The sequence below is a fragment of the Dipodomys merriami genome, unplaced genomic scaffold (assembly GCF_024711535.1).
Source record: "Dipodomys merriami isolate MVZ:Mamm:240054 unplaced genomic scaffold, mDipMer1.0.p SCAF_233, whole genome shotgun sequence".
In the NCBI taxonomy this organism is placed as follows: domain Eukaryota; kingdom Metazoa; phylum Chordata; class Mammalia; order Rodentia; family Heteromyidae; genus Dipodomys; species Dipodomys merriami.
Genome location: NW_027203749.1, coordinates 364395 through 388203, shown reverse-complemented (window position 1 = coordinate 388203; position 23809 = coordinate 364395). Strand labels below are relative to the sequence as shown.

Sequence of the window (23809 nt, the reverse complement as noted above, 5' to 3'; positions counted from 1 at the left end):
TCCGCTTCGACTTAGCTCCTCCCCTCCGAGGGCCCGCCTTCCCCCGGCCAAACTTCCTTCCGGCGGCCATTTTGAAAGCGGGCGCCGGCCAAGGGCGAAAGCGCTGGTGAAGCCGGCGAGGGCGGGCGCGGCGTCGCGAGCGGCGGGCGGGGGCGGGACTTCCGCCGCCGAGCTTCCGGTGCGCGAAGTTCGGCTCGGAGAGCGGGCGGGCGGGGACGGTTGAGGCGGGCGCACACTTCCGGTGCCCTTCCTGCCGCGAGCGCCCCGGGGCCGGGACCCTCGTGCGTGCGCCGCGCGCTCGTGCTCCTCGGCGAGGCGGAGCGCGGTCGGGGCGGGCGGGCGCCGCGTCGCCCGCGATCGGCGCCGATGGCTCAGAACCTGAAGGACCTGGCGGGGCGGCTGCCCGCCGGGCCGCGGGGCATGGGCACGGCGCTCAAGCTGCTGCTGGGGGCCGGCGCCGTGGCCTACGGCGTGCGCGAGTCGGTGTTCACCGGTAAGCGGGCCGCGATCGGGGCCGGGGGCCGCCCGCGACCCCCGACCCCTGACCCCTGACCCTGTCCCCCCCCCCGATCCCCGCAGTGGAAGGCGGCCACAGAGCCATCTTCTTCAACCGCATCGGCGGCGTGCAGCAGGACACCATCCTGGCCGAGGGCCTGCACTTCAGGTAATGGCGGCGCGGCCCCGACCTTTCACCCCGCCCGCCGGCGGCTGGATTTTGGACTGAAGGGGGCGGGGCGGGGGGAACCAGCGATCGCCCCGTGGGGGGGGCCGGGCCGGGCCTGCGGGCGGGGAAGCGCCCCTGACCCCTGACCCCGTCCTGTCCCCCAGGATCCCCTGGTTCCAGTACCCCATTATCTATGACATCCGAGCCCGGCCCCGGAAGATCTCCTCACCCACGGGCTCCAAAGGTAAGTGAGCCCCCGCCGCGGGGCTCCGTCCGCCGGCCTGGGGGTTCAGGCGCTGTGGCCCCGACCTGCAGAGTACTAGGGGAGTTACTGCCGGGGTCCCTCGCGTTCCCTTGGTCCTCGATCACAACTTCTCGGGTCTGATTTGTGGATCTGCCCATCCGACCTTGTCCAGGAGAAACCCGCACCCCATTCTCCACTACCTTCCCCTGGGCGCCATACTTGGAAATCAGGGCGGGTGGCTCCCGCCTGTCCCCCCAGCGACTCAGGAGGCTGAGATCTGAGGATCCCAGTTCAAAGCCAGCCCGGACAGCACAGTCGATGAGACCCTTTTATTTCCAGTGAGCTGTGGCTCAAGTGGTAGAGCGCCCGCCTTGGGCAAAAAGAGCTGAGCGCCGGCGCCCAGGCCCTGAGTTCAGGCCCCAGGACTGGTGCGCATGCGCACACCGGCAGCTCGATCTTGACCTGGACTCTTGCTCAGACCTGCAGATGGTGAACATCTCCCTGCGGGTGCTGTCCAGGCCCAACGCCCAGGAGCTGCCCAGCATGTACCAGCGCCTCGGGCTGGACTACGAGGAGCGCGTGCTGCCGTCCATCGTCAACGAGGTGCTCAAGAGCGTGGTGGCCAAGTTCAACGCCTCCCAGCTCATCACCCAGCGCGCCCAGGTCTGACCCCGTCGCCGGCTGTCTGAGCCTCTGGTTTCCTCTCCAGTGCTGCGGGCCTGGCCGTTCCCGCCTGTCATCCCAGCTACTCTGGAGGCTGAGAGCTGAGGATCGCAGTTCGAGGCCAGCCTCTGATCTCCCATGAGCCAGCTCCGTGGTTCCCGAGGTCACGGGTCTCCCCGCCTTCCTTCCAGTTCTCCAGTCCCGCCCAATCCCCCCAGGTGTCCCTGCTGATCCGCCGCGAGCTCACCGAGCGCGCCAAGGACTTCAGCCTCATCCTGGACGACGTGGCCATCACGGAGCTGAGCTTCAGCCGCGAGTACACCGCCGCCGTGGAGGCCAAGCAAGTGGGTGAGTGAGTGGGGGCTGCAGCGGTCAGCGGCTGTGGGGGGGCTGTGATCCCCCCTGACCCTCCCTCCACCCCCCTCCCCACAGCCCAGCAGGAAGCCCAGCGCGCCCAGTTCCTGGTGGAGAAAGCCAAGCAGGAGCAGAGGCAGAAGATCGTGCAGGCCGAGGGCGAGGCCGAAGCCGCCAAGATGATATCCTTCCGCGCCGGGCCCGCCCTCCCTCCGCCCTCCCACAGGGCTGGCTGATGAGGCCAAGGCGAATGCGACTCTGTGCCCTGCGCCCCTCAGCTCGTAGTCTGGGGTGGGGGGGCGATCGGGAATCTCGGAGGGGGTCCTGAGGCGTGGGCCCCCCACACACACACCCTAAGGCCCGATCCACAGCAGCCCGGGCCTCCCCCGGCCTCTCCGCTGTCACCCCAGATGCTGGCAGCGGCCTGCGGGGAGGCCCACAGAGGGAGGCTGAGACGGGGCGGGCACAGGCCGTGAGCGCACGCGTGGATCTGACAGCCCGGGGGGGGGGGGGGGAGCCGCCCCCCATCCCCCCACCGCAGCCCGGCCGGCGTGGACCTTAACCGCAGCCTCACCTCGGAGAAGCCCTGAGCAAGAATCCGGGCTACATCAAGCTACGTAAGATCAGAGCCGCCCAGAACATCTCCAAGACGGTGAGCCATCCGGAGATTCGCTTTCTGTGCGCTGGTCTGCGGCCAGTCCGAGCCACCCGCAGCTCTGGGGGTCTGGGTTTTGGGGTTTGTGTGTACCTGTGTGTACTCTGGGACCAGGCGCCTGCTTGCTCATGGTTGGTGCTCTACTACTTGAACCATGCTCCACTCCCGGCTTTTGACTGGTTCATTGGAGATAGAGTCTCGCGGGCTTTCCTGCCCCACAACTGGCTTTGAACCGTGATTTCCCCAGATCTCAGCCTCCCGAGGAGCTGGGGTGATGGGCGTGAGCCCCAGTGCCCCGCCGCTCCTGGCCGCCCCCCGCCCGGCCTGGGGTGCCCCAGTGACCCCTCACCCCAGCCCTGCGCCCCCTGTCCCGCCCGCCCTCTGTCTAGATCGCCACGTCGCAGAACCGGATCTTCCTCACCGCAGACAACCTCGTGCTGAACTTACAGGACGAAAGCTTCACTCGGTGAGACGCCCGCGCGCCCCGGCCTGTGCCCCAGCCAGTGTTACCCAGGGGTGGTGCGGGCGCAGACGCCTGCGATCCCAGCCCGAGGCCAGGCCGTTAATAGTGTGGGGCCTGGGTTCAAGGCTGTTCTTGCTGGGGAGGGGGGAGGGTTGGCTCACAGTTTCTGTCTTGCAGCCCCCAGCATTGATCTTGGGGTGGGGGGGCAAGGGGCTTGAACTCGGGGCCTGGGCGCTGTCCCTCAGCTCTTCAGCTCCAGGCTGGCGCTCTACCGCCTGAGCCACGGCACCACGTCTGGTTTTCTGGTGGCTCACGGGAGATCAGAGTCTCACGGACTTTCCTGCCCGGGCTGGCCTCGAACCCCGATCCTCCGATCTCAGCCTCCCGGGCGGCGGGCGGGAGGCCGGTGGGGGGGCAGGGCCAGCTTTGGGGCGCCCGCCGCGGGGTCACCCCTCTCTTTTCTCTTCCATGTTCCCTCCTCGCCATCCGCCGTCCCCAGGGGCAGGTAGGTGCACACCGGCCGGTGCCGGGGTCCCCCGACCCCCCACCCAGGGTCCCCCCACATCCCCCCCCCACCCGGGTCCCCCCACATCCCCCACCCCCCACCCGGGGTCCCCCCACATCCCCCACCCCCCACCCGGGGTCCCCCCACATCCCCCACCCCCCACCCAGGGTCCCCCCACATCCCCCACCCCCCCACCCGGGTCCCCCCACATCCCTCACCCGCCCCACCCGGGGTCCCCCCACATCCCTCACCCGGGGTCCCCCCACATCCCTCACCCCCCCACCCGGGGTCCCCCCACATCCCTCACCCGCCCCACCCGGGGTCCCCCCACATCCCTCGCCCCCCCACCCGGGTCCCCCCACATCCCTCACCCGCCCCACCCGGGGTCCCCCCACATCCCTCACCCCCCCACCCGGGTCCCCCCACATCCCTCACCCGCCCCACCCGGGGTCCCCCGACCCCTCACCCGGGGCCCCCCACATCCCTCACCCCCCCACCCGGGGTCCCCCCACATCCCTCACCCCCCCCCACCCGGGGTCCCCCCACATCCCTCACCCCCCCCCCACCCGGGTCCCCCCACATCCCTCACCCCCCCACCCGGGTCCCCCCACATCCCTCGCCCCCCCACCCGGGGTCCCCCGACCCCCCACCCGGGTCCCCCCACATCCCTCACCCCCCCACCCGGGTCCCCCCACATCCCTCGCCCCCCCACCCGGGTCCCCCCACGCCCCCGGCCGCAGCCGCGTCTGTCTCTCCCGCAGCGACAGCCTCATCCGGGGCAAGAAGTGAGGAGGCGGCGCCGCCGGCGCGGAGGGAGGAGCGCAGCGCCGCGCAGCCATTCCCAATAAACTTTTATTACTGTACCGACGCGAGTCCGATCTGCTGCGCCTGCGCGGGCTCTCCCGGGGCGGGCGGCGCGCATGCGCGCGGGGATCCCCAGCGGCTGGCAGCAGAGGGCGGGGCCGGGGAGGCTGAAGGGGCGGGGCCGGGGAGGCCGAGGGGCGGGGCCGGGGAGGCTGAGGGGGCAGGGGGCGGGGGAGAGGCAGGGCCGGGGAGGCTGAGGGGGCGGGGCGGGGGAGAGACGGGGCTGGGGGCGGGGCCGGGGAGGCTGAAGGGGCGGGGCCGGGGAGGCTGAGGGGCGGGGCCGGGGAGGCTGAGGGGGCAGGGGGCGGGGGAGAGGCAGGGCCGGGGAGGCTGAGGGGGCGGGGCGGGGGAGAGACGGGGCTGGGGGCGGGGCCGGGGAGGCCGAGGGGCGGGGCCGGGGCCCCCACTTCCCGCTCCGCGCTGATTCCCTGGAAACCCGCGGCTCCGACCTCCACCTTCAGCCTCCGGGGGGCCGGGTCTCCGGGCGGGCGCTCCGGCCCGGTCAGCTGAGGCCGGGAGAAGCGCTGGCTGCCCCGGGCGGGGGCCGGACCCCGCCCTCACCCCACGAGGCCGCGCCTGCGGGGGCTCCGGACCCCGGGCGCCCCGTCGTCCCAGTCCCGCCGGAGGCCGGGGGCCGAGCCCCGCGGTCCGAGGCCAGCCTCACCCCGAGGCGCCGCGGCGGCTCCGGGGGCGGGGCTGAGTTCCAGGTGGACGGGGCCCACGTGGGCGCCCGCGCATGCGCGCACCCCGCTCAGCGCCCGCGACCCGGACGCAGACGCCCCGGGCCGGGGGGGGGGGGCCTTGCCGGGGCGCCCCGGGGGCCACCGTCACCAGACAGTGTTAGCGCCGGGGGCCGGGGCGGGGCCTCCATCGTTACCCCGCAGTATTACAGGAGGCCACGCGCACTCGAACGCTGCGGGGTTCCCCCCCCCCCGCGCCTCGGCGGGGATCGGCCCCCATCCCGAGCACCCCTGTCCCCGCCTGACCCCCCACAGCGCCCCCCTCACCTGCACGGGGTGACCCCGCACAGCGCCCGCTGCCTGCGCTCCCCTCCCCCCTCCCCGGGCTGCGCCTGGCCCCGCCCACCCGCAGGTGCGGGGTGGGGGGTTAACCCCTGCCTGACCGGCCGCCCGGGGCAGCCACAGCCTCCCAGACTCAGGCCTGACGCGACCCAGCCGAGGCCCGCGCACGGGTCACACAGGGGTCACACAGGGGTCGCACAGGATGGGAGAGGTTGGACAGCTGTCCCCCGTCTGGTCCCCCCCTCCGATCCCCCCTCCGATCCCCCCCTCCGATCCCCCCCTCCGATCCCCCCCTCCGATCCCCCCTCCGATCCCCCCCTCCGATCCCCCCCTCCGATCCCCCCCTCCGATCCCCCCCTCCGATCCCCCCTCCGATCCCCCCCCAGGAGCGATTGCGTTGCACAGCCGCACAGCGCCGCCGCCCCTGCCCTTTGCGCTGCCCCCCGCAGCCGGGCACTGTGGGGGGGTGGCGGAGGGGGTACTTCCTCCCAGATCCCCCCCTCCAGGCCCCCAGGACCCCAACAAACACTAGTGTTTTACATCCAAATATATGTATTATAATATGTATATGTGAGGGGCGCAGTGGCGGAGCGCCCGCCTCGAGCAGAAGCGCTGAGGGACGGCGCCCGTCGTTTTGAGTCGGGGCTCCCTGACCCCCTCAGCCCGGAGTTGGGGAGAGGGGGCCCCTCGCGCTGCGGCCTTCCTCGGCCTCCTCTGAAGCTGGTCCTCGATCTCAGAGGGAGCCGCGGGTGTGCGGTGCACCCGGGGACGGTGCGGGCGCCCCGGCCGGAAGGCCTGGGTTACGGGCGGGAGCGCGAGGCCGGGCGCTGGGTCGCAGCTGCCCCGGGAGGCCAACGGCTGAGGATCCCAGATCAAAGCAGCGACTGGCACCTCCAGGGAACCAGCACAAAGCCAAGGTGGGGGCGTGGCTCAAGTGGTGGAGCGCCAGGCATGAGCCAAGAGGCAGAGAGAGGGAATGGGGCTGGAGATGCACCTGGGGGCAGTGGAGGGATGGCCAGCATTCACGAGGTCCTAGGTTTGGCCAGAAGGGGGAGAGGGAGGGGGAGGGGGAGGGGGAGGGGGGGAGGGAGGGGAAGGCGAGGGGGAGGGGGAGGGGGAGGCAGGGAGGGGGGAGGGGGAGGGAGGGAGGGGGAGGGGGGAGGCAGGGAGGGAGGGGGGAGGGGGGAGGCAGGGAGGGAGGGGGAGGGGGGAGGCAGGGAGGGGGGGAGGGGGGAGGCAGGGAGGGGGAGGGGGAGGCAGGGAGGGAGGGGGAGGGGAGGGGGAGGCAGGGAGGGGGGAGGGGGAGGCAGGGGGAGGGGGAGGCAGGGAGGGAGGGGGGGAGGGGGAGGGGGAGGCAGGCTGTTTGGTTGAGGGATTTTGCCATCCTTTGCCTATGCAAAGCTGCACTGGAACCAGGTCTGTCTACTCATGAGTTGTTGGTTCATTCATTCATTCGTTCATTCATTCATTCCTTGGTTGCTGAGCACTGTGCCCTGAGCTGCTCCCTGGAGATCAGAGTCACGGCCTTTCCTGCCCGGGCTGGCTTTGAACCGCGATCCTCAGATCTCAGCCTCCTGAGTCGCTGGGATGACAGGCGGGAGCCACGGGCGCCCAGCCGGCTTGTGAGCTTGATTGTGGCCACACAGGGGACCCCAGCCTCCCCGCCCTCCCTCCTCCCCCCCTCCTCCCCCCCTCCTCCCTCCCTCCTTCCCTTTCTTCCACATTCACTGGGGACAACGCAGAGCCAGTTCAAGGGGCCACACAGGGGTCTTTATTTACAAGAAGAGGGGGGGCCCTGCCTGGGGCCTTGGTGAGCTCTATGTACAAATTTGGGGGGCACAGTGATTTAAATTACAATAGGATAGGCAGAGGGTCCCCAGCTTCCGGCTTGGGCCTCTTCAGGGCTGACGGGGAACGGGCCTGGGGGCTGTGGAGAGAAAAGAAGGGGGGGGTCTGGAACCTGGAGAGGGGCTTCCAGAACATTCTGGAAGGCTGGGGAAAGTCTGAGCCCTTCCTGCATCTCCCCCCCACACCCAGCCCAGCAGCGAGGGGGCAGCCAGGGAGGAGATGGCGGAGACGGATCAGTACCGCGGGTGGCCACAGGAAGTGCGCGCCGCTCACTTCCTCTTGAGAGACCCCTTGCTCTTCTCCTTGTCGGCCGACCGCTGCTTCTTCATTTTCTCCTCCTTCTTCGTCTTCCGGTCCAGGTTCTCGTACACATCTTCCCTGTGTCTGCGGGAGGCGGGTGGTAAGAGCCATGGGAAGCCGGGCGCCGTGGCGCACGCCTGTCGTCCCAGCGACTCAGGAGGCTGAGGCCGGAGGATCGCAATGCAAGGCCAGCCGGGCAGGAAAGTCCGCCAGACTCCTGTCTCCCATGAGCCACCAGAAAACCAGACGTGGCGCTGTGGCTCAACATGGTAGAGCGCCGGCCTTGAGCAAAAAGAGCTCAGGCCCCGAGTTCAAGCCCCACAACTGACCAAACAATAAAACAGGCAACTAAAAAAACGCAGTGTGTGTGTGTGTGTGTGCGTGTGTGTGCGCATGCGTGTGCTGGACTGAGGTTTGAACTCAGGGCCTTGCCCCCTTGCTTACTGAAGGCGGACATTCAATCACTGAAGCCATACCTCAACTTCTCCTTGCTGTTTCTGTTTTTTACCCTTTTTTTTGCTTATTTATTTGTTTTGTGGTCCTGGGTCTGGAACTCAGGGCCTGGGCGCTGTCCCTCAGCTCTTCAGCTCAAGGCTGGCGCTCTACCACCTGAACCACAACGCCACGTCTGGTTTTCTGGTGGTTCAAGGGAGATCAGAGTCTCACGGACTTTCCTGCCCGGGCTGGCTTTGAACCACGATCCTCAGATCTCAGCCTCCTGAGTGGCTGGGATGCCAGGCGGGAGCCACTGGGCTGGGCTGAAAAACAGATCTTGTAACAGCGCCTGTGAATGAACTGGGCGCTAAGCACCTGGCCTCCCCCCGTTTTGTATCTGTGCACTTGGGTCTGAGCCAATTTCTCCTTCAGTCACTTTCCAACCAGCGTGAAGAAGAGGATTCTTCTTGTTTTTCCTGTTTTCTTCTGTCTGTTGTGGGCCTTGAACTCAGGGCCTGGGCGCTGTCCCTCAGCTCTTCAGCTCAAGGCGAGCGCTCTGCCACTTGAGCCACAGCTCCATGGGAGGTAAGAGTCTCATGGACTTTCCTGCCTGGGCTGGCTCTGGACTGCAATCTGAGCAGCGGGGATTACAGGCGTGAGCCACAGCACCGGCTTCTGTGAGACTTTCTTTTGCCAGTCCTAGGGCTTGAACTCAGGGCCTGGGCGCCGTCTCTGAGCTTCTTTTGCCCAAGGCTGGCGCTCGACCACTTAAGCCACAGCGCTGCTCGTCTATGAGACTTCTCTCCGATCAACCAACAAAAAGCTGGAAGTGGAGGCGTGGCTCAGTGGCAGAGCACCAGCCTTGAGCAGAAGAGCTCAGGGACGGCGCCCAGGTCCTCAGTTCGAGCCCCAGGACGTGCCTGAAAACACACTGCCACAGAACTGAGCTTGAACTTGAACCCACATCTGCCCACCTGAAATCAGGGCTCCGGTCCTAAGGGCAGGGCCAGGCTGGCGAGGTGGGGGAGCAGGGAGGGGAAGGGGGGGCTCACCTGGAGGAGGTGCGCGAGGCCTTGGTGTGGGCGCTTTTCATGGCGGGCGGGTAGGTGATGTTCCCATATTCCGACTCCAGGCCTTTGCGGGACTGTGTGCGGTTGGAGGGAAAGTGGGGGGATAACAGGGGGGACCGGCAAGGGGGGGGGGCCCGGCCCTGCCCCGAGCCCCACCGGGCACCCACGTCTGCGCACCTGGATCACCTCCAGCTTCTTCTTGGTGGTGTCGATGAACTGCGCGATGGCCACGTAGATGAACTTGTACTGGGCCTCGGTCTGCACCATGCCCGAGCGCTGCGCGCGCACCATCTGAATGGTCTTCTGGATGTCGATGTCACAGTCCAGCCCTGGGGGGAGGCGGGCGGGTGGGGGAGGGGGGAGCTCAGGCCCAGGCCGTGGGCCCTCCCCCCTCCCTCCCCCCTTCCCTCCCCCCAGCCTCACCCTTGGTGGTGATGCTCTCCATCAGCATGTCGATGACGATGATCGTGCCAGTTCGGCCAATGCCAGCGCTGCATGCAGAGGAAGCCCCGCCCCTCATCAGAGGGCGGGCCGCACCCCCACCCTCCCCGGGGGCCCTGCCAGGCCAGGATGGAGCCCCCGCGCCGCGCACGGAATCGGAGACGCCCAGGCTGGGCACCATCGCCCCTGCCTGTCATCCCGGCCACTCGGGAGGCTGAGGTCTGAGGATCGCGGTTCAAAGCCAGCCCGGGCAGGAAAGTCTGAGACTCTGATCTCCAATGAGCCAGCAAAAAGCTGGAAGTGGCGCAAAAGCTCAGGGACAGCGCCCAGGCCCAGAGTTCAGGCCCAGGACTGGCAAAGCAAAGAAAAAATTCTCATCGACTTTTCTTCCCAGATCCTCGCAGCTCAACGCTGCACCGGCGCTTAGTTTCAGCTTGTTTTGTTTTTCTTTTGTGTCAGTCCTGGGGCTTGAACTCAGGGCCTGGGCGCTGCCCCTCAGCTCTTCAGCTCAAGGCGGGCGCTCTACCCCTTGAGCCATGGCTGTACGTCCGGTTTTCTGGTGGTTCCTTGGAGATAAGAGTCTCCCGGACTTTCCTGCCCGGGCTGGCTTTGAACTGCGATCCTCAGATCTCAGCCTCCTGAGCGGCCGGGATTACAGGCGTCAGCAGCGGCACCGGCCCGTGGGGAGGTTGTAGGAGGGTCACCTGCAGTGAACGATGACGGGCCCCGCGTGGGGCAGGCTCTCCTGCCGCTGGTTGATCTGGTCCAGGAAGCTCAGGACGCCCCCGGGCTCGCTGGGCACGCCGTGGTCAGGCCAGCTCAGGTACTGATAGTGCCAGATCTCCCGCACCAGCTTCCCCTGAAAGCAAGAGTGCAAGGCAATGCGTCTGGCCCCAGCAGCCGCCCTGCTGCCGACCGGAAGAGGCGGGGCCTGGGGCTCACATTGTCCAGCGGTGACACCTGCAGCGTCCGCAGCTTGTACTCCGCCGTGTCCTGCTCCCCGCAGTTGGCCACCGAGTAGAGGCCGTAGACGCGCTGCGTGCCCGCCTCCGGCCAGTAGGGGACGCACTTGTTCTGCAAGGGGAAGTGGTACCACTGAGGCACAAAGGCCAAATCGATGCCCTGAAACACACACGCCAGCCCCACGAGCCCCAGCCTCCCAGCCACTGCGGAGGCTGAGAGCGGAGGATCGTGGGTCAAGGCCAGCCTGGGTGGGAAAGTCTCTGGGAGACTCTGATCTCCAGTGAACGAGCAAAAAGCCAGAATGGCGCTGTGGCTCAAGTGGTAGAGCACCAGCCCTGAGTGAAAAAGAAAACAGGGAGGGTACCCCGGTCCTGAGTTCAAGTCCCCAGAGCAGCACACAAAGAAATTACAAAGTGCAGAAGACCGAGGCTGGGTGGGTGGCTCAGTGGTAGAGTGCTCGCCTCGCATGAATAAGGCCCTGGGTTCGATTCCTCAGCACCACAGACACAGAAAAAGCCGGCAGTGGCGCTGTGGCTCAAGGGGTAGAGCGCCAGCCCTGAGCTGCAGAGCTGAGGGACAGCGCCCAGGCCCTGAGTTCAAGCCCCATGACCGACAGGAAGTCAAAGTGTGTGGTAGGCCTCAATTTCCCAGGAGGCACTGGGCTTTTGCACGTGCGTGCGTGCATGCGCAGACATCTCCCCATGCGCGCGCGCACACACACACACACACACACACACACACCCCACATGCGCATGCGTGCTCTCCCTACCCGGCCTTTCTCCACCTCCCGCGTGGTCATGACGATGACGCGCGTGTTCTCCTGCCAGATCATCTGCCAGAAGTCGTTCACCGTGGCCTCCAGGCAGCCCTGGCTGGCGATGTACGTCTTCCCGTTCTCGTCCGGGCCCAGCAGCTGGTTCTAAGTGAGATCACAGCAGCACGCGCCCCGGACTGTGAACCTCCGGATACAGCACCTCCCTCCCACAGCTCCCTAGACATGCCAGGGCAGGGGAAAGGGGGGGAAGCCTGTGGACCTGGGGTCCCCCCGCACCATAGGGAGCCTCCAGGCCACCCCCCACAACTAGGCTCTGGCCACACACACCCACCTTCACGTAGTTGGCGTTGATGTAATCCGAGCCTGGGACGCTGCTGTCCCGCCCCTGCAGGATCACGCGGCTGTGGTCGACTGGCCGGGGGCGAGAAGGCAGACGTGAGACGGGCCGGCCACCCTCCACACGCTGAGGGCCGGGGCTTGGAGCGCACGGCTGCCATCCCAGCCACTCAGGAGGCTGAGATCTGAGGATCACGGTTCAAAGCCAGCCCCCGCAGGAAAGTCTGTGAGACTCTGATCTCTAATGAGCCAGCAAAAAAACTGCACGTGGCGCTGTGGCTCAAGTGGTAGAGCGCCAGCCTTGAGCAAAAAAAAAAAGGGGCTAAAGCACAGTGCCCAGGCCCTGGGTTCGAGTCCCGAGAACTGGCACAAAATCAAAAGGCTCAGGGAGGGCGGAAGGTGGGGAGGAACGGGGTCCCTTTGCTTCTTGGTAGTAGGAAAGCTCTTAGGGCAGTTTAATTGTTTGGGAGCCCGTTATAGAGATTTGAACTCGGGGCCTGGCTGCTGTGGCCTGAGCTTTTCCCCCGGGCCGGTGCCACTCGCAGCTGCTTCTTGCTCGGGTCTCTTGGATGCCCCAGGCTGGCTTCCAACTGCGATCCTCACATCTCAGCCTCCCTGAGGAGCTGGGACTACAGGTGTGCGCACCGGTGCCCGGCTGATGTGGGAGGAGACGGTGGGGCTGGGGTGGCCGGAAGGTGCCAGGGATGGGGTGGGGGCGCAGGACTCACAGGGGAGAATGTTCTTGTAGCGATTCTTGCTCTTATTTTCCGGCCGTTGGCCCTCCAGTCTCTGGTGCAAGTTCTTCACCTCCTGCTTCTGCAGACTCTAGCGGGAGAGGGGCGGGTGAGGCCAAGCCCTGGCGAAGGCGCTGCCGATGACGCCCCCCGGTGGCCCCGCCTGCCGTCTACCTCGAACTCCTCCCAGAAGCCGGCCTTGGCCGTCTCCTCCGACTCCTGCTTTTTGTTCAGCTCCAGCACGCGGTTCTCGATGTCCGCTGCGTTCACCCGCGTGGCATAGTAAGGCTGGGGAGGGACAGGGCCCGGATATCAGCCACCGGGCCGGGCACCGGGGCGCCCGCCTGTCATCCCCGCTACTCAGGAGGCCGAGGTCTGGAGGCTCAGATCTGGAGGCTCGGGACGCAAGGCCGGAAAGTCTGTCGAGGCTCCGATCTGCCATGAACCACCAGCCAACCGGGTGGAGCGCCAGCCTTGGGACAGCGCCCAGGCTGGGGGGGGGGGAGGGAGGGTGGGCGGGCGGGGGCGGGGCTTCTCACCTGGCGCAGGTACACGAAGGCTCCAGAGGCTTCCTCGATGCCCACCTTCTTGAAGTGCTCCACCAGGTCCGCCAGGCTGTCGAAGGTCTCCGCGCCGCCCACGGTGTAGCGTCCTCCCTGGCGGAGGCCCAGGGCGGGTGCTGTGAGGCCTGGGCCTCCGGCCGCGATCCTCCCTCCCGCGGCCTCCGCCCCGCCCCCACCCCGGTACCTGACACATGATCTTGATGTGCGTGACCCTGATCGGGGACGCGGGGCCGGCCTTGGGCTGGTCGCTGAGCACGGACAGCACGAAGTCGCCGGGCTGGCTCAGGCTCTCCCTCACCAGGAACGTCCAGGGCTCGCCTTTGGCCTGCAGCAGCACCTCGGCCTGCGCTCCAGACAGGTGGCCATGGTACCACCTGGGGGGGCGGCGTGGGGGGTGAGGACCCGGCCACGGGGCCTCTCGATGGCCCCCGGGGTGCGCAGGGGCCGGGCGAGCGGCCCGCAGGCCCCGTAGGTAGGGACATCCCTGCTCCGCCCAAATACTGAGCGGTGGGGGAAAGAGCCAAGTACTGTCACGCACGCCTGTAATCCAAGCCGATCATCGGGAAGCTGAGGCGGGAGAATCCCAGCTCTCAGAAAAGAGGAAGACGGGTGAGAAGCCTTGCACCCTGGTGCTAGGCCTTTGGTTCAAAGCCAAGCCCGAGCAGGAAAGTTGGACCGTCAGCTCCAATGAACCCCCCTCACCCCCACAGAAAGGCCGAGTGCCATGGCCCCGCCTGGCATCCCAGCCACTCAGGAGGCTGAGATCGGAGGATCGTGGTTCCAGGCCAGCCCGGGCAGGAAAGTCGGTGAGACTCTGATCTCCAACAAACCATCCAAAAGGCAAAGGTGGCGCCGTGGCTCAAGCGGTAGAGCGCCAGCCTGGAGCTGAAGAGCTGAGGGACAGCGCCCAGGCCCCGAGTTCAAGCCCCACGACCGACAAAAACATTTTAAAAAGCCCTAAGTAGAATTTGCCTGTAGATCCAAACCCAGCGTGGCCAACGCCAGCCTGTGTGCAGAGCAGAGCTGGGCAGCGCCTGTATACCGTACAGGCCCAGGCCAGGGCAAGGCAGACACAACAGAGAAGCAGAAGAACCCGAGGCGGGGGACGGGGGGGGGTGATGGGGAGACCTTCCCCCCCAGGGCCCCCCACCCCGTCACCCCAACTTCAAGGGCCAGGGTGAAGTCACTGCTGGGAAGACCCCCCCCCGGGTTCAAAAGGCTTCAGGGGACTCTTTTTGGGGGGTGCCGGGCGGAAAGCAGAAGCCGGAGGCCTGCGCCCCCCCTTACACTGAGCCGTGACGGCCCTCCTCAGGAGGAAGCGACACCCCCACAGGAAACCACGTGGTGGAAAAACCCACACAGCGCTCCCGGGGAGCGAGAAGTTAGGTTTCCCCAGCTCAGGACAAAGAGGGGGGACATTTTCCAACCGCAGGGATGGGGGGGGCTGGCCTCCCTCCCCACGGGGAGGGCCCCAGGACCACTCTGAGCCCTTTGTGTCCATCCTGGGGCTTGAACTCACGGCCGGGATTACAGGCGTGTGCACCAGAGCCTGGCCCTCTCCCACCCATTCTAAGGACCGGGTCTGGGCCCCCAGGACACCGGTGTGGGGGTTTTGAGGGCTGCGCGGGGAGGAAATCTCCATGCAAATTCGAGGCTGACCACAGGCAGCAAGCTCAGCTTCCCTACTGTCCAGGGACAGATGCAAATCCTGAGAAGAGGGGTTTGGGGGGCCCCCTCCCCCCTCCCCCCGTGCCTCCCCCTCTCCCAGGTCTCTAGGTGAGGCCAGGATTCTAAGAATCCCTTAGAGCACCTGTGGGTTTGCTTTTGTCTGTTCGTTTGTTTGTTTGGGGAGGGTCTCCATCCTGAGTCTCGAACTCAGGGCCTGAGCCCGGCGGTCCCTGAGCTTTTTCCTGGCTGGAGGAGGCTGGTGCTTGACCACTTGAACCACAAGCTCCGCTTCGAGCTGGTTCACTCACTGGAGGTCAGAGTCTCATGGACTTTCCTCCCTGCACCGGCTCGGAACCTTGGGCGTCAGATCTCAGCGTCCTGAGTAGCAGGGATTACAGGCGTGCGGCACAGCGCCCGGCGGGCGGGGGAGGTACGAGGGTCTGAGAATGGCCACGGCCCCCGCCATGGCCTCACGAAGCCCGGGCTGGCCTAGAACCTGTGATTCTCCTCCCTCAGCCTCCTGATTATCTGGGACTGTATACATGCAAACCTGGCTGCTGCAGGCAGAAGGGGAGAAGAAAGTTCTAGAAGGGTAACAGGGAGAGATTCCCCCCCACACACACCATTCTTGGCTTCACTACCGGAAGAGAAGTCTCCAGAAAGGAGGCACAGACACGAAGCCTTTTTCCTCAGTTTCCCGGCAGTGACCAGAACAAAACTATTGAGGCAAATTAAGGGGCATGAATCTCAAAAAGGCAAAAATGCAGGGCTGGGCAGCGGCTCGGGGGTGGAGCGCTCGCCTAGCACGCAGGAAGCCCTGGGTTCGAATCCTCACTACCACAGACACAGAAAAAAGCCGACAGTGGCGCTGTGGCCCAAGGGGTAGAGCGCCAGCCGTGGGGGGAAACGCTCCGAGACGCAGCCCGGCCCTGAGTGCAAGCCACAGCACTGACATGCGCCCACAAAACAGTGCTCGGGGTCACTCAGTGCTAGACCCACGCGGGCCTGGTGTGTAGGAGGCCCTGCGGCCACAGAGCGAAGGGAGAAAGAAGGAAAGGAGGGAGGGAGGAAAGGGAGAAGAGGGGGGGAGCAGAGGGAGGAGGGAAGAGGGGAAAGGAGGAGGGAAGGGAGGAGGGAGGAGAGGGAAGAGGAAAGAGGGAGGAGGGGGAGGAGGACAGGGAGGAGGGAAGAGGGAGGAAGGACGGGAGGAGGGAGGAGGGGGAGGAGGACAGGGAAGAAGGAAGAGGGAGGAGGGACGGGAGGAGGGAGGAGGGGGAGGAGGGGGAGGAGAGCAGGGAGGAGGGAGAGAAGGGCAGGGAGGAGGGGGAGGAGAGCAGGGAGGAGGGAGAGAAGGGCAGGGAGGAGGGGGAGGAGGACAGGGAGGAGGGGGAGGAGGAAAGGGAGGAGGGGAGGAGGGGGAGGAGGGCAGGGAGGAGGGGGAGCAGGGGGAGGAGGAAAGGGAGGAGGGGAGGAGGGGGAGGAGGGCAGGGAGGAGGGGGAGGAGGGACAGGAGGAAAGGGAGGAGGGGAGGAGGGGGAGGAGGGCAGGGAGGAGGGGGAGCAGGGGGAGGAGGAAAGGGAGGAGGGGAGGAGGGGGAGGAGGGCAGGGAGGAGGGGGAGGAGGGACAGGAGGAGAGAGGAGGGGGAGGAGGAGGGCAGGGAGGAGGGCAGGCAGGAGAGGGAGGAGGGAAGGGAGGAGGGGGAGGAGGGAAGGGAGGAGGGGGAGGAGGGGGAGGAGGGCAGGGAGGAGGGGGAGGAGGGCAGGGAGGAGGGGGAGGAGGGCAGGGAGGAGGGGGTACGGGTGCCCGCCCGCACGCACCGCTCGCTGGTGGGGTCGGAGCAGTTGAGCGGGTACTTGAGGTGGATGACGGTGCCGTCGCGGTCCTGCAGGACGCCCTGCTGCTGCGTGTAGAACTCCACGAGCTCGGCGAGCGTGGCGAACTTCTCCCCGCCGTACAGGTCGTAGAAGTCCCCCGAGTTCTGGATGCGGATGTGCGTCACCTGGTCGTCCACCCTGCGGGCCGGGAGCGGGGTGGGCGCGGGGCCTGGCGCGAGCAGGCAGGCAGGGCACGGGGGAAGGAGGCCGCAGGACAGAGGACTGAGACACCAGCACCCAGGAGAGAGGACTCAGCCACCAGCACCCAGGGCAGAAGACCAAGCCACCAGCACCCAGGACAGAAGACCAAGCTACCAGCACCCAGGACATCCGGACCCAGCCACCAGCACCCAGGTCATCAGGACCCAGCCACTAGCACCCAGGACAGAGGACTGAGCCACCAGCACCCAGGACATCAGGACCCAGCCACTAGCACCCAGGACAGAGGACTGAGCCACCAGCACCCAGGACATCAGGACCCAGCCACCAGCACCCAGGACATCAGGACCCAGTCTCCAGCACCCAGGACATCAGGACCCAGCCACTAGCACCCAGGACAGAGGACTGAGCCATCAGGACCCAGCCACCAGCACCCAGGACATCAGGACCCAGTCTCCAGCACCCAGGACATCAGGACCCAGCCACTAGCACCCAGGACAGAGGACTGAGCCACCAGCACCCAGGACATCAGGACCCAGCCACCAGCACCCAGGACATCAGGACCCAGCCACCAGCACCCAGGACAGAGGACTGAGCCACCAGCACCCAGGACATCAGGACCCAGCCACCAGTACTTATTTTTTTTTTTGGTAGGTCAAGGAACTTGAACTCTGGGCCTGGGCGCTGTCCCTGAGCCCTTTCACTCAAGGCTGGCGCTCTACCCCTTGAGCCACAGCGCCACTTCGGGTTTTCTGGTGGTTCATGGGAGATCAGAGTCTCAGGGACTTTCCTGCCCGGGCTGGCTTTGAACGGCGATCCTCAGGTCTCAGCCTCCTGAGGAGCTGGATGGCCGGCGGGAGCACCGGCGCCCGGCTACTTTTCATTGTAATTTGTGTCAGTCCTGGGATTTGATCCTGGCCTGGGCACTCACTGCCCCTCCGCCTTTCCCCTCCAGGCTGGCGCTCCATGACATAAACATCACCCCCACTTCTGGCTTTTTGCTGCTGGGTCATTGGAGATGAGTCCCCCCCCCAGGCCGGCTCATCACCCTCCAGCGTAGCGGGGATTACAGGCGTGCGCAGCAGAAGACCTACCTCACCGAGAGGGAGAAGTCACCCTGGTTTTTGCGGCTGGGCCGCGCGAGGAAACTCCCATTGACACCCCGACTTTTGAGTAGGGCCTCGGCCTCCAGCCCGCCGAGGTCGCGGTGAAACCACCTGCAAAGGGCAGAGGCCGGGGTGAATCTCAGATCGGACCCCCCGGGAGGGGACCCCCAAGATGCCGGGCCTCCTTCCTGGGGGGGTGGGCAGGGTCCCCTCTACCCTTACCTCACCATCCTGGGCTCCCTGGGGGAAAGACACACAGCAAAAGAGGGGGCGCAGCACACGCAGGAGGGAAAGCTGCGGCCGGGGACCCCCCTGACCAGCCCAGCGAGCACCCCACAACCCAGCCAGCACCCCAGGGCTCGGGGCCAGACTTCCACTTGTGGGGCTGCCAGGGGCGGCCGGCAGGGCGGGGACAGGAAGGGGCGGCTCACCCCCGGGGGAACTCAGCCCTCACTTCTGTTTTCTGGGCCCCAAACCAGAAGTGTGGCAGGGGTGGGGGAGGGGCCGCCATCAGAAAGCTCTGGAGCCCCACACAGGGAGAGGGGTGGGGGGCAGGTTACCCCAGAAATAGGGGTCCCCCGCCCCCGCCACTGAACGCGTCCAGCAGCTCACGCCTGTAATCCCGGCTACTGGGGAGGCCGAGACGGGAGGATCGGGGTTCCAAGCTCTGCCCTGCACCAGCCGCTGCTTCACCAGCCAATGACAGCGACAATGACAGACATTCACGGCCTTGTTCCTCGTGGTAGACGCAGTGTGCGTGTGTGCGTGTGTGTGTGTGCGTGTGTGTGTGCGCGCGCGCGCGCCAGTCCTGGAGCTTGAACTCAGGGCCTGGGCGCTGTCTCTTAGCTTTTCCACTCCAGGCTGGCGCTCTACCCCTTGAGCCACAGCGCCACTTCCGGCTTTCTGGTGGGTCCCTGGAGATCAGAGCCTCATGGACTTTCCTGCCCAGGCTGGCCTCCAACTGCAATCCTCAGATCTCAGCCTCCTGAGGAGCTGGGATGCCAGGCGTGAGCACCAGAGCCAGGACACAAAAGCTTTGTTTTCACTGCCTGCGTGGCTCCTGTCTGAAATCCCAGGACTCTGCAAGGAGAGGGCAGCAGTACCAATGGTTTGAGGTCAACCTTGAACAAAACATGACAGAGACCCCATCTCAACCAATGAGCCGGGTGTGTAGAGCGCACCTGACGTCCCTGTTACTTGGGACGCAGAGGTGGGAGAGTCAAAGTCCAGGCCAATCTTAGCAAACACACAAGGCCCTGCCCCCCAAACAGTCAAAGCAGAAAGGGACGGGGCCCGTGACGCAAACGACAGAGTCTGCTTAGTAAACACGAGGCCCTGAGTTCAAGCCCTGGTACTGACAACAAAAAGAAGGTCTGCAGGGACACTGGTGGCTGCCATCCCAGCGACTCGGGAGGCTGAGATCTGAGGATCGCGGTTCAAGGCCAGCCTGGGCAGGAAAGTCCATGAGACTCTGATCTCCCATGAACCACCAGAAAACCGGAAGTGGCACTGTGGCTCAAGTGGTAGAGCCCTAAGCCTGGAGCTGAAGAGCTGAGGGACAGCACCCAGGCCCTGAGTTCAAGCCCCAATACTGGTGCGCGCACGCGCGCGCACACACACACACACACACACAGTTGTCACTGTTGGTTTGTTTTTTTCTCTCTCGCTTTCTCCTCTTACATGCGCCCCCTAAATTTGCCTGATTTATTTCCCACAGGCCCAAATTTGGCTAAACCTCCAGTTGGACATTTGAACTCTGCCCTGGCCATATGCAAACTTGGCTCCGCCCACTGTGCCCCTCTCCCGCCCCCCAGCCTGCCCAGCCTAACCTGCCTGCTACTGAAAAAGATCCAGTGAAGCCAGGCACCGAGCGCACGCCTGTCATCCCAGCCGCTCAGGAGGCCAAGATCTGAGGATCGCGGGTGGAGGCCAGCCTGGGCAGGAAAGGTGAGACTCTGATCTCCAGTGAACCACTCAAAACCCACAGGTGAGGCTGTGGTTCACGTGGTAGAGCACCATCCTTGAAGGGGAAAAAGTTCAGGAACAGCACCCAGGCCCTGAGTTCACACACACACACACACACACACACACACACACCCCTGGATTTGTGTACGCACAGCCCAGCACCTGTCCACGCACACGCATACTCGGTGAGAGGCAAACCCCAACACAAACGCGTGATCCTGACCACACGCACAGCGCCAGCGGTCAGTGCTCCTGGCAGGAACTAAGCACAGCCCTGAGCCGCTGAGCCAGCCAAGTGACATGAGCCCCCGACAGTCAGGACAGACGCAAACCCAGCTAAGAATGCACAGGCTCCACCGGCTCCCAGCGGCAAATAAACCATGCCAAGTTGGATCTGGCTGAGCACTGGCACACACTGCCAGCCCATCCCCCCACCCTCCCCCTCCTCTTCCTCAGGACTTGCTGGCTCAACTTGCTTGCTCGCTCAGCTGGTGCTCCACCACTTGAGCCATGCCTCCTGCCAGGCTTTTTGCTGGCTATTTTGCATCAAGTCTCATGGACTGTTCTGTCAAGGCTGGCCTCAAACCCCTTTCCTCCAGACTTCAGACTCTTGAGTAGCTAGAATTACAGATTACAGGCGTGAGCTACAAGTGCTTTCCTTCCCTCAGTCATCCCTCCTTCCATCCTTCCTTTCTTCCCTCATTTATGTATTTATTTTTGTTCTGAGGCTTGAAGCTTCTGCTTGTTCAAGGCTGGTGCTCTACCACTTGAGCCACAGCGCCACTTCTGGCTTTTTCTGTGTCTGTGGTACTGAGGAATCGAACCCAGAGCTTCATGCATGCTAGGAGAGCGCTCTACCACTGAGCCACCTGCCCAGCCCTGAGAGACTCTCATCTCCAGTGAACCATGACAAAACCTGAAGTGGTGGTATGGCTCAAGTGGTAGAGCACCAGCCTTGAGCAAAAGAAGTTCAGGGAGGTGGGTGCCAATGGGCCTGCCATCCCAGCTCCTCAGGAGGCTGAGATCTGAGGATCGCGGTTCAAAGCCAGCCTGGGCAGGAAAGTCCATGAGCCTCTGATCTCTAATCAACCACCAGAAAACCGGAAGTGGCGCTGTTGCTCAAGTGGTAGAGCACCAGCCTGGAGCTAAGGAACAGAGCCCAGGCCCTGAGTTCAAGCCCTACAACCAACAACAACAAAAAGCAGCTCAGGGGTAGCACCCAGGGCTTGAGTTCAAGCCCTAGGACCTGTACACACACACACACACACACACACACACACACACACACACACACACACACACACACACACACACACACACACACACACACACACACCCCTGTTATGTAACCAGGCATGGTAGTGCATTTCTGAAATCTCAATGACTCAGGAAGTGGAGGCCAAGAATTATAATTAAAGGCCAGCTCAGGCAAACAACAACAATTAGTGGGCTGGGCAGGTGGCTCCGTGGTACAGTGCTCACCTAGCATGCATGAGGCCCTAGGTTTAATTCCTCAGGACCACATATGCAGAAAAAGCCCGAAATGGAGGTGTGGCTCACGTGGTAGAGTGCCAACCTGGAGCTGAAGAGCTGAGGGACAGCACCCAGGCCCTGAGTTCAAGCCCCAGAACAGGAGAAAACAAAACAAAACAAAAGTTTGGTGAGACCTGCATCTTAACTCACAAGTTAGGCATGATGGAGCAAGCCTGGAATCCGTGCTGCTAAGGAGGCCGAGGTGGAGGCTGGGAGTCTGAGGCTGGCCTCCCCTCAGGCCGAGCACGAGCCTGTGTGTGGAAACCACAGCCTCCAGCGAAAATGGCCAGAGGAAGGACTCCAGGGCAGAATGTTAGCTAACGAGGCTATAAATAGCCTCAGTGTGTGTGTGGGAGGAATCGAACCCAGGCCCCGTGCTTGCTGGGAGCACTCTACCACTGAGCCACGCTCCCAGCCTCAAGGCTACGGCTTCACACTTCAGTAGCACAAAGGAGAGGCCCCTGGAGGTGATTGGCGGGTCACTGGGAGGCCGACTCGGGCGTGTGGTTGGGGTACAGGAGGTAAAGCCTGGCTGCACACCCCGAGATCTCCATCTCCACAACAAAACAAAAGCCTCGTCATCCCAGCCACTCAGGAGACTGAGAGCTGAGGATCACAGTGCAAGGCCAGGCCGGGCAGGAAAGCCTGTGAGGCCCTTATCTCTAATGACCAGCAAAAAGCCAGAAGGAGAGCTGTGGCTCCAGTGGTAGAGCGCCAGTCTGCAGCCACACAGTTCAGAGACAGCGCCCAGGTCCTGAGATCAAGTCATGAGGCGCACACACGCGCACACACACAGATGGGAAGAAAAAAGACAGATGGGAGGGAGGGGGCAGAGGGGGAGGGAGGACTTCAGTGTAAGTTTTACATTATACAGCCAGTTTTGTGCTGGCTTTACTTTTGTCGGTCGTGGGGCTTGAGCTCAGGGCCTGGGCGCTGTCCCTCAGCTCTTCAGCTCCAGGCTAGCGCTCTACCACTTGAGCCACAGCGCCACTTCCGGTTTCCTGGTGGTTGACTGGAGATCAGAGTCTCACAGACTTTCCTGCCCGGGCTGGCTTTGAACCGCGATCCTCCGATCTCGGCCTCCTGAGCAGCTGGGGTGGCGGGCGGGAGCCACGACGCCCGGCTGGTTTCCGTTTTTATTTCACCTGAGGTGGGGTCTCGCTCTGCAGCCGGGGTGTCTGGACGCGGGGTCCCGCCCGCAGAGCGGGGACCACAGGCAGACACCCAATCCCGGGGTGACGAGGCAGACGGGCCCATGTGAGGGGTGTCCCTGCAGGGGGAGGGGCGCCCCCTCACAGGTGGACCTGGACACCCCCCTCACAGGTGTCCCCCCCTCACAGGTGTCCCCCCCTCACAGGTGTCCCCCCCCACAGGTGTCCCCCCCGTCCTCACAGGTGTCCCCCCCCCGTCCTCACAGGTGTCCCCCACCGTCCTCACAGGTGTCCCCCCGTCCTCACAGGTGTCCCCCCCCATCCTCACAGGTGTCCCCCCCGTCCTCACAGGTGTCCCCCCGTCCTCACAGGTGTCCCCCCCCTCACAGGTGTCCCCCGTCCTCACAGGTGTCCCCCCCGTCCTCACAGGTGTCCCCCGTCCTCACAGGTGTCCCCGTCCTCACAGGTGTCCCCCCGTCCTCACAGGTGTCCCCCCCCGTCCTCACAGGTGTCCCTGTCCTCACAGGTGTCCCCCCCGTCCTCACAGGTGTCCCCCCCCATCCTCACAGGTGTCCCCCGTCCTCACAGGTGTCCCCCCCTCACAGGTGTCCCCCCCATCCTCACAGGTGTCCCCCCCATCCTCACAGGTGTCCCCCGTCCTCACAGGTGTCCCCCGTCCTCACAGGTGTCCCCCCCCATCCTCACAGGTGTCCCCCCCGTCCTCACAGGTGTCCCCCCCGTCCTCACAGGTGTCCCCCGTCCTCACAGGTGTCCCCCCCTCACAGGTGTCCCCCGTCCTCACAGGTGTCCCCCCCTCACAGGTGTCCCCCCCCGTCCTCACAGGTGTCTCCCCCCGTCCTCACAGGTGTCCCCCGTCCTCACAGGTGTCCCCCGTCCTCACAGGTGTCCCCCCCGTCCTCACAGGTGTCCCCCGTCCTCACAGGTGTCCCCCCCGTCCTCACAGGTGTCCCCCGTCCTCACAGGTGTCCCCCGTCCTCACAGGTGTCCCCCGTCCTCACAGGTGTCCCCCGTCCTCACAGGTGGACCGGCTGGAAAGGCGCGGCCGTCCCCGGGGTTCGGGGCGGGCCGGGGCGGGGCGGCGTGAGGGGCCCCGCGGGTGCGGTGCGGGGAGCGGGGTGCGGGGTGCGGGGTGCGGGGTGCGGGGTCCCGCGCGGGTGCGGTGCGGGGTGCGGGGCGCGGGGTCCCGCGCGGGGCCGGGGCGGGGCGCGGCGCCGACTCACCCGCGGGACAGCATCTCCAGGCCGGCGGCGGCGGCGGCGGCGGGGCAGGAGCTCGGCGGCGCAGGGCTCGGCCGGGCGGGGCCGCCGCCCCCTCCACCCCCCCCCGCCGGGAGGGGCGGGGCCGCCGCCGCACCTGGCCTGGGAGCGGCCGGCCCGGGGAGGCCGCGTCCCGGAAGCCCGGGGGAGGAGGGGGCGGAGGGCGGAGGGCGGAG

At 65.4% G+C, this 23809-nt stretch overlaps 2 protein-coding genes and 1 non-coding gene across 5 annotated transcripts; 2 read left to right on the top strand and 1 right to left on the bottom strand.

Moving 5' to 3' along the window:
- Positions 1-229: 229 nt before the first annotated feature.
- LOC138835334 (prohibitin-2) lies at positions 230-3075 on the top strand. The gene is made up of 8 exons (XM_070033922.1): positions 230-493; positions 580-664; positions 829-908; positions 1387-1571; positions 1790-1919; positions 2004-2107; positions 2500-2577; positions 2970-3075. The coding sequence occupies exons 1-8, from the start codon at positions 367-369 to the stop codon at positions 3048-3050; spliced, it is 870 nt and encodes a 289-aa protein (XP_069890023.1). The 5' UTR covers positions 230-366; the 3' UTR covers positions 3051-3075.
- On the top strand, positions 2154-2421 carry LOC138835363 (small nucleolar RNA U89). Its single transcript, XR_011374566.1, has one exon. It is a non-coding gene; the product is annotated as a small nucleolar RNA U89 (small nucleolar RNA).
- A 4107-nt stretch (positions 3076-7182) lies between the features above and the next one.
- LOC138835332 (tyrosine-protein phosphatase non-receptor type 6) lies at positions 7183-23681 on the bottom strand. Of its 3 annotated transcripts, none has more exons than XM_070033919.1 (16): positions 23598-23681; positions 17696-17818; positions 16386-16580; positions 13084-13273; positions 12876-12992; positions 12511-12624; positions 12331-12427; positions 11598-11677; positions 11261-11410; positions 10471-10602; positions 10233-10387; positions 9511-9578; positions 9265-9416; positions 9070-9161; positions 7523-7666; positions 7183-7361 (listed from the first exon to the last, which is right to left on the bottom strand). In XM_070033919.1, the coding sequence occupies exons 1-15, from the start codon at positions 23609-23611 to the stop codon at positions 7552-7554; spliced, it is 1794 nt and encodes a 597-aa protein (XP_069890020.1). In that variant the 5' UTR covers positions 23612-23681; the 3' UTR covers positions 7183-7361; positions 7523-7551. The 3 variants fall into 3 exon arrangements, with proteins under 3 accessions (XP_069890020.1, XP_069890019.1, XP_069890021.1); XM_070033918.1 differs by lacking the exon at positions 23598-23681 and adding an exon at positions 19537-19607; XM_070033920.1 differs by lacking the exon at positions 23598-23681 and adding an exon at positions 17930-18078.
- Positions 23682-23809: the final 128 nt, after the last annotated feature.